The following is an 11,455-nucleotide window of genomic DNA, read 5'->3' on the forward strand; positions in this document are numbered from 1 at the left end:
GAGGAGGCTAGGATTTTAGAAGCCCAAGGATGCCAAGGCTCAAGAAGGTTCCTCCAAGCCAGATGAAGGTGGCTCATCCCCTCTTAAGAAAAAGGACAAGGGAAAGGGGCCAATGAACTGAAGATGAAGCTGCTCAAGGTTGTTGAGTCCCATGGTTGACATTTTCCAAATTCTGCATCCTGTTTAACTTTTGCTTTATTTACTCTTTGAATAATCATGCTAGGATAGTTTATGTTTTAGGCTTAGTTTTTAATTTCTGTTTGAAGTCTTTATGAATTTTTTTTCCAAGATAGAAAACGCAATGTATTTCAAGTCTTCACTTCAATTAAATAAAAGTAGAACTTGTCTCTATAAGAGTTACTGTGAGTTGTACAAAAATAATAAGAGAGACCAAGGCCAAGAGGGATCATCAAACAAACTAAGAAACAAAATACTAAGTGTATAACCTTTGATGAACCAAAAAGAAAATGAGTCATGGAGAGAACTAATCCTAGAAGGTATAACAAAGGGAAAGCTAAGGGGTGTTCCTCGAATATCCATAGAACCAAGAGGTAGTAAGCAATAAAGACCCAAGGCTCTGAGCATCAACTACTAGGATAGAAAAGAAAAAGAAACATGAAAAAGAGGCTCAAAAAGAAATAATAATCCTAGTACATGCTTGTGGTGAAGATGTGTCAAGAAGAGACCTGGGCAAGTAAGTTCTTAGGGGTGTCTCAACACCTAGTACCCTAAAACCAACTAGTTTGGGAGTGCTAATTGAAAGCCTAATTAAAGGGTTGTCTTGAGACAAAACACTTAGAGTCGTGGTCAAGAAAGCAAACAAAATTTACTACTTCAAGGTGACAATCAATAGAAAGGACTCCTAAGGCCTATACCTGAGTGAGCCCTCAAGGATCTAAGAGCTTTCCATGGCAATTGAAACATTCATACATGTGTTAAACACTTAGTTTCACTCTTAGTTGTATTGAAATCTTTTAAAGCCAAGGCCTTAATATATAAAAGTACTCGCATTGATTTGCTTGGGACAAGCAAAACTTAAGTTCGGTATTGTGATGACTTGCATCATTTACCTTTCTTTCTTTCATAAAAAGACCATAAAAGAGCACAAATCTCATTTGATTAGTATAATTCATGCATTATTTGATGAATATTATGGTACACTACTTTGAAGATGAGTTGTGCTAAATTGCAGGTGAAAAAAGTATCAAAAATGGGTAGAAGACAAGCAAGAAGCTGGGCGTGTGAAACTGGTGTGTCACTTGAGGGCAAACGCCACAAAAATGCACTGGCGTGGCACGCCAGGAGCTAAGCGTGGCACGCCAGTACTAAATTCCAGAAGGGAGATCTAAGCATGCATGTGGGCATGGCACGCTAGTAATAAATTCCAGAGAGCAAAAAGGAGAAACACAAGAAGGGCGTGGCACGCCAGGCTGGACATGGCACGCCGGATCCATCAACCACTATGGGCGTGCCACTTGATGTCGAAGGCGTGGCATGCAAGGAGCTAGAGAGTCACTTTGGCGTGCCACTTGAAGATCCAGGCGTGGCACGCCAAGCTTGAAGAATGAACAAATATATGGGCGTGCCACTTGAGCAACATGGCGTGGCACGCTGGTACAATGATCTAGAGAAAACTGGGCATGCCACTTGAAGTCGAAGGCGTGGCACGCCAACCTCTCAACCTCACTTTGGCGTGCCACTTGAGCAACCAAGCGTGGCACGCTAGACATCACAAGCAAGATCTGGGCATGCCACTTAGTGTCGAAGGCATGGCACGCCAGTCCCAAAAACTCACTTTGGCGTGCCACTTGAAGGTCAAGGCGTGGCACGCCACTTACTAGAACAACACAAGATTATGGGCGTGGCACGCCAACCTTCAGGTGTGGCACGCTGGTATAACTTTCCAGAAAGGGTGAAAGAGGCCAATTACATGAGGCATGCCACTTGAGCTCGACGGCGTGGCACGCCAATCACTATTCGTCACTTAGGCATGCCACTTGAGCAAGAAGGCGTAGCACGCTGATAAACCCCGATTTCATGGTTTATTTTGTGCTTATTTTGGGGGATTTTATCACCTTTTCCCACATTTATTCAATGAAATAGCATGGTTTTGTAATTCTCCTTTGAATTGTTCTTAAATGTAAAAAACATGCTTTTTAGGCCCTAAAATTGGTGATTTTAATCCACTTTAATTCCATTCGATGCCTTGATATATTTGTTAAGTGATTTCAGGTTCATAAGACAAGTATTGGATGGAAGAAGTGAGGAGAAAAGCATGCATAGAGGAGAATGCATGAAGAAACAAGAATTGGAAATGCACCATGGGATGCGCACGCGTACAAGGCGCGCATGCGCGAAAGTGGTATCGCCAATGGACGCGCGCGCGTACATGCCGTGTCTGCGCGGGTGAAGAATTTCCAATCGACGTGCACGCGCACTTTTCGCGCGTGCGCCGATGCTGTCCGTGGCCCACTTTAATGAAATCGCCCCCAGCGATTTTGCAGCTCATTTTGGGCCCAATCCAACTCATTTCTGATGCTATTGAACCCAAGGATTGGAGGGGGAATGAACACACTTAGTCATAGTTTAGTTTTTATCATGTTTTAGGTTAGAATTCTAGAGAGAGAGGCTCTCTCCTCTCTCTAGATTTTTGGGTAGTTTTAGTTAATTCTTCTTGAATCCAAGTTTTAATTCTTGTTTTGATTTAGTTTCTCCTTTATTTTGTCCTCTTTTATGTTTATGAACATTATTGAATCTTAATTTTCTTTAATGCAATTTTATGTTTGATGTTCTTTTTATTGTTGATTTGTGTTGAGATCTTACTTTCCTTGCTATTGGTAGTTGGTAGATTTTGTTATTCTTGCACATTTACTATGCTTTCCTTTTATGCCTTTCAAGTGTTTGATAGAATGCTTGGAAGGATGTTAGAGTAGATTTTAAGCATTCTTGGCTTGGAAAGAGTAATTAGGAAATCTTGAGTCATGAAAACCCAACTTATGTTGGTGATCTAGAGTTGTTAGCTAATATTGTTTCCATTGACGCTAATCTTTTGCTAATTTAATTAGTGAGTTGATTAGGACTTATGGAATATTATTTCCATTGACGCTAATCTTTTGCTAGTTTAATTAGTAAGTTGGTTAGGACTTTTGGATTGAGATTAGCTAGTCTCGTTAGACTTTCTCCCTATTTGTTGGAGTTGACGTAATGAGATAAATTCTTGTTTATATTTGTAACATGATTGATTAATCTTGTTTGACTTTCTCCCTATTTGTTAGGGTTGACTAAATAAGATGAATTAATCATGCATGACTAGGATAGAAAGCCTATGATCTCAATCCATTGCCATGAATGTCTCTCTTTATTACTTGCTTGATTTACTTTTCTTGTCATTTAAATTCTTGTCCATTTAATTTCTTGCCTCATATCAATCAAAACCCCCCTTGATCCCCATTGCCAATAATTGACCACTTCATTGCAACTCTTCGTGAGACGACCCGGAGTCTAAATACTCCGGTTATTTCTTATTTGGGGTTTGTTCCATGTGACAACCAATATTTTTGATGTAAGGATTGTTGATTGGTTTGGAAACTATACTTCACAACGAGACTCCATTGGATAAATTCTAAACCGTCAAAAGTTCTTTCATCACACGCCAATGCCATTCAGAGGCAAGAGAAGCATTGGGGCGTGCCACTTGAGTTCGTGGCGTGGCACACCAAGCAGAGGGGCCATTCACCTAACAAGGGCGTGCCACGCTAGTGCAACTTTCCAGAGAACTCAGCCAAACACACAACAAGGGCATGGCACGCTAACTTTTAGGCGTGGCACGCTAGTTCAAATTTCCAGAAGCAAGGAAAGTGGAGAAATCAAAGGGCGTGCCACTTGAGCTCGAAGGCGTGGCACGCCAACACAAGAATGTCACTATAGCGTGCCACTTGAGCTCGAAGGCGTGGCACACCAAGGTTGAAAGAGGGACGAGCGTGCCACTTGAAGGATTGAGCGTGGCACGCCAAGCCATTTTGCAAGGCACGTGACACGCCTGAGATGCGCCAACCACACGCCAACTAAGGGGTCACGTTTATTGAGTGCTTTCTTTCCCTCCAAAAATGTAATTTTCCCTTTTTCACTTTTGTAATTCTTTTATTTTACTAGGAGTAGTATATATACCCCAAAAGAGTACTGAAGAAGGGGTTAAGCAGTTAGTTCTAGATCCACTTTTACATTCCACTTTTGAGTACTTTCTAAGCTATGAGTAGCTAACTTCCCTCTCATTGAGAGAGGGAGCTCTGTTGTACTTGATGGATTGATAATAGTGAAATTCTTCTTCTCTTCATCTTCTCTTGATTTGCTAGGAGGAATTTCGTGCTTAATGCTTAGTATTCAATCATCTTGGGAAAGAGATTGAATGCAATTGGGTTTCATGGGAACCTTGGGAAAGGAAACATGAAACCATGCTTGAAATCCCTTCTCACACTTGAGTAGAATCTGGGTTTTGGTGATGGGATACGTGACATATAATCCCCCTCTACCTGGATCTACAAGGGTGTGTGGTATAATCAGGGACCAAGTATATCTCTCTTCATGAGCAATTAGACCAAGAAATTGGCTATTGATCAAGATCTAAGAGATTGAGTCACCAAGGGATTGGGGCTCAATCAATCATGATTGCCAAGAGGTCAGTGAGTTGCATGATTGAAGGAGATCTAAGCTAGATTTGATCCAAAGAGGCAGCATCTCCCAATCTCAATGAATTTCCTATTCTCATCTATCCATTTCTTTATAGCTCAACTTTATTTTCAGCAATTCCCCATTCCCGTTTACATTCAAGTCATTTATGATTCAGCAATTTACATTCTACAATTTCCATTCCTGCACTTTAATGCTTTTCTTTATATTCTAGTCATTTACATTTATGCCATTTACAATTCTGCACTTCACACTATCATTGATCTGCTTGACTAATTCACTAATTAATTAAAACTGCTTGAGTTTGCCAATCTCTGTGGATACGATCCCACTTCTCTATGGGTTATTACTTGGCGATAATTTTGGTGTGCTTGCCAAAAGAACTCGTTCACTAAGTTTTAAAGAAAAAAAAGGGGGTGATGCCAGGGCATTTTGGCCAGTTTCACTGACCTTTTCTTTACTGTTTTTAAGTAATTTCATGCATTTTCTTAGGAAATAAGTTAGTTTTGGGTAGATATTCACTCAGACCTTGATTCAAGCATACGTTGTGCATTTTACATTATTTCATGTGGATTTTGCATGATTTTAATGACAAAATTGTATATAGCATTACTCATGACTTGGACTAGAACTTTGATGCACTCTATTGCTTGATTTCAGGACCAAAGGAAGCAAGGAATGGGAGGTAACTTGCAAAGTTAAGGAGGAAAGTGATTGCCAAAAATACTCTCAAAAGCCATCAATGCCCACGTTAAAGAGTCACGTTAACTAAGTTAACGTGAACTCTAACGTGGAGAAGAGAAGTTGAGCCAACGTTAGTGACACTTAACATTGTCACTAACGTTGGCAATTGCTCACAAATGGCCACGTTAGAAGCCACGTTAACCTAGTTAACGTGGCCTCTAACGTTAAAGGGGGAAGAGAAGCCAACGTTAGTGACACTCAACACTGTCACTAACGTTGGCCTAAGGTGCAAAGAGCCACGTTAACTCCCACGTTAACTTGGTTAACGTGGGAGCTAACGTAAGAGATGGAGAGTTGTCAACAACATTAGTGACACTCAACATTGTCACTAACGTTGGAGCAACCACACAACCCCCAAGAGCCACGTTAACTTCCACGTTAACTTGGTTAACGTGGAAGCTAACGATGAGGAATGAAGAATGAGCCAACGTTAGTGACACTCAACATTGTCACTAACGTTGGGATGGCTAAGAATGGCCACGTTAGAAGCCACGATAACCTAGTTAACGTGGACTCTAACGTAAGACCTAGGGGCACACTTGAACGTTAGTGACAATGTTGAGTGTCACTAACGTTCTCGAAGGCTAACAAGGCAACGTTAAAAGCCACGTTAACCCAGTTAACGTGGGCTTTAACGTGAGGCAAAGGGGTGCATGGCAACGTTAGTGACAATGTTAAGTGTCACTAACATTCTCGAACTTGTATTTTCACTAAATGATAAAAACCCCTAACGTCTTGAGCTAAAGTCTATGCCCACTTTACACTATCTCTCTGCAAGTAAGCCAAGCCCAATTGAAGAAAGGAACTGCTTTAAGCTCAAAGATCCAGAGGCCCAAGACTTGAAGAGCTAACTAGAAGCTGAGAAGAGTAGTATATATAGGAGTAGTTTTGAAAGAGAGAGGAGCTTTTGGAAGGAGCTAGGACAGAGAACTACTCTTTGTATTTACTTTCTTTGTACTTCTAGCTTTATCATGTATTCTCCATCTTTGATTTTGATTTCTAGAGCTATGAACAACTAAAACGCTTACATTGGGTTAGGGAGCTCTGTTGTAATTTGATGGATCAATACTAATTTTCTTATTCTTCTTCTATCTTTCCTTTTGATTTTACTTGAAAGCTTTCGATCTTCATCCAATTGGATAGTTATCTTGGAAAAGAAGCTATTCAAACATGGATATCTTCGGATCCTTGAAAGAGGAATGAAGAGATTAGCTAGAAATGCTTTCTCATGCTGGACCAAATTGAGTGTGGATGGGTATGTGGCTATAACCCTCTAAGCATTTGATTTGGGAAGTGCATGTGGTATAATCAGTGACCACACTTCATCTCTTCTCATGAGCAATTGACCAAGGAATTGGCTATTGATCAAGATTTGAGAGATTGAATTGCAAGAAATTGTGATTCAATCACTTAAGATTGCCAAGGAGATCAATGAGTGCATTGATTGAGGAAGAGATGAAAATGAAATTGATCCGGAGAATGCAACATCTCCTAAGCCCAATGAACTCCCCATTTCTGATCTTACCCATTCTCTTTATTTTCTGCAATTTACTTTTATGAGCAATTCCCCCATTCCCATTTACAATTCTGCTATTTACTTTCAGTCATTTACTTTCTCGCCATTTTAATTTCTGCAATTATCAACTCTATTCATGGATTTGCTCAACTAGATCATTCCTCTAATTAAAGTTGCTTGATCAATCAATCCCTGTGGGATTCGACCTCACTCTATTGTGAGTTTTTACTTGACGACAAATTTGGTACACTTGCCGAATGGGAATTTGTTGAGAGACAAGTTTTACCCCGATCAAGTTTATGGCGCCGTTGCCGGGGATTGATTGTGCATCGACAATGATTACATTAGAGGATCACTAGATTGAGCATTTGTATTTTGTTTGATTTAATTTTCTGTTTGGTTAATTTGCTTTCCGTCTTAGTTTAATTCTTCCCCTCCTCTCTTTCTGAGTTTTTCTTTGCTATTTACAATTCAGTTCACTAACCCACTAACTGTTTGATATATTGCATCACTGACACTAACAAGCTATTCTAACAACATACTTTCTGCATTGCTTTTCTTGCTTGTAATCTGTTGGTTGTATGACAGGGAGAAGAAGCGGAGCTTCAACTTCCTTTGATTCTGAACCTGAGAGAACCTTCTTAAGATTAAGAAGGGAGGCAAAAGAAAAATGTGTAGTGGGTGCTGAAGAAGAGGAGGAACACTGTGAAGAATACTTTGAAACAACCATGGAAGACCATCGTGAGGAAGAGGTGAACAACCATGGTGGAGGAGGTAGAGCAAATCCTGGTGGGGAAGATAGAAGAGTCTTGGGCTCTTACATCAACCCAAACCCAGGGAATTGCGGAAGTAGCATCCAAAAACCAACCATCCATGCCAACAACTTTGAACTAAAGCCACAGCTCATCACCCTTATTCAGAACAATTTCTCGTTTGGAGGAGGTGTCCAAGAAGACCCCAACCAACACTTAAACACCTTCCTGAGAATATGTGACACAGTGAAGTCCAATGGCGTTCAACCAAACGTCTATAGACTGTTGTTGTTCCCATTCTCTCTCAGAGACAAGGCAACCAAGTGGTTGGAGTCTTTTCCAAAGGAGAGCTTGACAACTTGGGATGATGTTATGAACAAGTTCTTAGCAAGATTTTACCCCCCTCAACGAGTCAATCGGCTGAGAGCTGAGGTCCAAACTTTCAGGCAACAAGATGGTGAGACTCTATATGAAGCATGGGAGAGGTTTAAAGACCTAACAAGGAGATGTCCATCTGATATGTTCAATGAATGGGTGCAGCTGCACATCTTCTATGAAGGACTGTCATATGAATCTAAGAAGGTCGTAGACCATTCATCTGGAGGTTCTTTGAACAAGAAGAAGACCATTGAGGAAGCCATAGATGTCATTGAAACTATAGCTGAGAATGACTACTTCTATGCTTCCGAAAGAGGGAACACTAGAGGGGTAATGGAGCTGAACAATGTAGATGCTCTGCTTGCTCAAAACAAGCTCATCACCAAGTAGCTAGCTGACCTCACCAAGAAGATGGAGAGAAGTCAAGTGGCAGCAATCACCACTTCAACTCAAGAGGAAGCAAGTGAAGAGGAAGAAGGCACTCAGGAGCAAGCCAACTACATTGGGAATTCACCTAGATACAACCATGATCCATATTCCAAGACCTACAACCCTGGATGGAGGAATCACCCAAACTTTGGGTGGGGGAATCAACAAGACCAAGGCCAAGATCAGAGATGTCACAACCCCAACAACACAGCTCCCCAACAATTCACACAGAGGACATACCAACAAAGCCACAGCAATACATCTCACTCTTCTACCTCTACCCCCAACATACCATCATTTGATGACAGAATCTCAAAGATTGAAACCTTACTTGAAAGCATATGCAAAGACATTCAAGACAATAAAGTGTTCAAAGAGGAGGTGAGAGCCAGTATGAAGAATCGGGGGGAAGCAATCAAGAAGCTGGAATCCCAAGTGGGATATTTGTCTGAGAAGATGCCCAGACCCACTGATAGCTTCCCAAGTGAAACGGAGAAGAATCCGAGAGGTGAAGCGAAGAAAGTAAGATGGGAAGACTGCAATATGGTCACTACAAATGACAAGGAGACTGAAGACAAGCCAAGCAAGCTGTCAGAACAACCTGAAAATACCTTAGTAGAGAAGGAGAAGAAAGACCAACAAGAACCAGAAATCTCACAACAGGAGCTGCTGAGACTATATGCACCATTTCCTCAACTACTAAAGGGTGCTGTGGGAAAGAGAATGTACTCAAGGTTCTTAGACTCGTTTGCATCTTTGAATGTGAACATACCATTCATCAAGGTCATTCAGCAAATGCCAGCATTCATCAAGTATTTGAAGGAACTACTTCCCAGGAAGAGCTCACTCAAAGGGGGCCAGACTATAATGATGAACAAGGATTGCAGCACCCTCATTCAAACACAATTGCCTGCGAAAAGAAAAGACCCAGGGAGCTTTCATGTCCCTTGTGCTATAAGGGAAACAAATTTTGATAGAGCACTTTGCAATTTGGGAGCAAGCATCAACTTAATACCCCTATCCCTGGTAAAAAGGCTGCAGATCAATGAGATACTACCTACAGATGTAGTCATAAGGCTGGCTGACAAGACTCAAAAGCAAGCAGTAGGAATGGTGGAAAACGTGTTGCTCAAAGTTGGAAAATACTTTCTCCCAACAGACTTTGTCATCCTGGACATGGAAGAGAGTCACCTGCACCCAATCATATTGGGGAGACCATTTCTAGCTACTGCTAGAGCACTCATAGATGTGGAGAAAGGAGAGCTAATATTAAGGATCCATGATGAACAACTGAGCTTCAGTGTTTTCGAACTCTCACTGGAAAAAGATGAAGAGGATAAAGAACCGAGCAAAGGGCATCATGAGATACTAAAGGAAGAAGCAAGCACTGAAGCACAACCAGCTCATCTTGAGATTCACTGGGTTGATGGACAAGGCCAGCAGCAAGTGCCACAGGTCAAGGAAAAACTGGAGGAACCTAAGCCACCAGAAGTTTGTGAGGACATTAACAAAAGCTCATCAAAGAAAGTGGCCACCAGGAGTAAGAAAACAGCACCAGGGTCAAAGAAGAAGGTACCAAGGGGGTGGCGGAACAAGAAGATTCCTACGGAAGATTTCTCTCCAGGGGATAAAGTAATCTCAGCCTACTTCACAGATATCCCCTCTAATCTCCCCACTGTACCATCTCAGCTACCTAAGGTCTTCACCATCAACAGAGTTCTCTCCTTGGAGCATGTAGAGATCATTGACACAACCAATGGATACAAGTCCACTGCCAGAGGAGAAGACTTCAATCATTACCAACCACCATAATAAGGGGGTAACGTCAAGCTAGTGACGCTAAAGAAGCGCTTCATGGGAGGCAACCCATGTTTACATGCTTTCAGAAGTAGTGAATAAATCAATATTCATGAATTCCAACCAAAAATTGACAAACACGTGTGAAATTTTTATATGCAGAATATAGTAAAGAACAAGTTTGGTGTTCAAAGCATTATTCTTAAAGCTTTGAACACAATTTTTCATCACAGTGCTCCAAACTAAGTTTGGTGTCACCCTCTGGTGCCACCAATTTGCATATGAAGATACACAGTTAGTCAGTTAGTGGAATTCAGGAATAAACAAATTCTTTTATTATTCAAGCTGTAGATGTTAAAGCATTTTTGTTTCCTTTATAAAAGTAGTTCTTACTCTTCTTATTTCATCTTTATAGGGAAAAGAAAGGAGCATTGAAGAGATTGATAGGATAAGTGAAAAGAAATGGTTCAGCATTTTATGAAGAGATACACACACACGTGACTCAAGGAAGAATGCATTGGAAAATGTTGCCATGCAACATGGAAGAAAGAGGAAACTTGATGACCGAACCAATAACCACAATAAAGTGGTGATCCTTGTCCATGAGCATGCATAACCCCAACCGTCCATCGAGCGACAAATCCATCAATCCACACCATCCATTCACTTACAACTTCCCTATATAAGTAGCCCTTGTTCCATACCCAGCCTTAACTTTCTTCGCACACTCTTCATACATATTCATTTTGAAACGCAGCAACTCTTACCTCATTACAAACGTTCCCTCCCCCTCACTCTCTTCATTGCCATAAAACCCTAAACAACCAAAAGTCTCCACAACCTTACCACCTTCACATAAGAATTATCATTCATGGCATCCTCAAGTGCCAAGAGAAGGAAGGGAAAGGAACCCATGGAGGAACACCCGTATGATGAGAAGAGGTTTAGAAGCTTGCATCATGCATTGGAATACGGGTGGATGGTTGGTAAGGAAATCATCTATGAGTTGGGATTTCAAGTTAGGAAGAGTGAGTGCCCGGAAATCTCAGAGAAGGTAGAAAGGAGAAGATGGGAGCTCCTCACTGACCCGGTCACTAAGGTGAATGCAAACCTCATAAGAGAATTTTATGCAAATGCAGTCCGGTATGATAAG

General features: G+C 41.2%; 1 protein-coding gene across 1 annotated transcript; it reads left to right on the top strand.

Moving 5' to 3' along the window:
* Positions 1–8,898: 8,898 nt before the first annotated feature.
* Positions 8,899–10,317, top strand: LOC130975172 (uncharacterized). Its single transcript, XM_057899998.1, has one exon. The coding sequence runs from the start codon at positions 8,899–8,901 to the stop codon at positions 10,315–10,317; it is 1,419 nt and encodes a 472-aa protein (XP_057755981.1).
* The last annotated feature ends 1,138 nt before the right edge of the window (positions 10,318–11,455 follow it).

Source organism: Arachis stenosperma, chromosome 4, assembly GCF_014773155.1.
Source record: "Arachis stenosperma cultivar V10309 chromosome 4, arast.V10309.gnm1.PFL2, whole genome shotgun sequence".
Lineage (NCBI taxonomy): Eukaryota > Viridiplantae > Streptophyta > Magnoliopsida > Fabales > Fabaceae > Arachis > Arachis stenosperma.

Coding starts and splice junctions, on each gene's coding strand:
- LOC130975172 (XM_057899998.1), top strand. CDS start 8,899: ATGAAGAATCGGGGGGAAGCAATCAAGAAGCTGGAATCCCAAGTGGGA.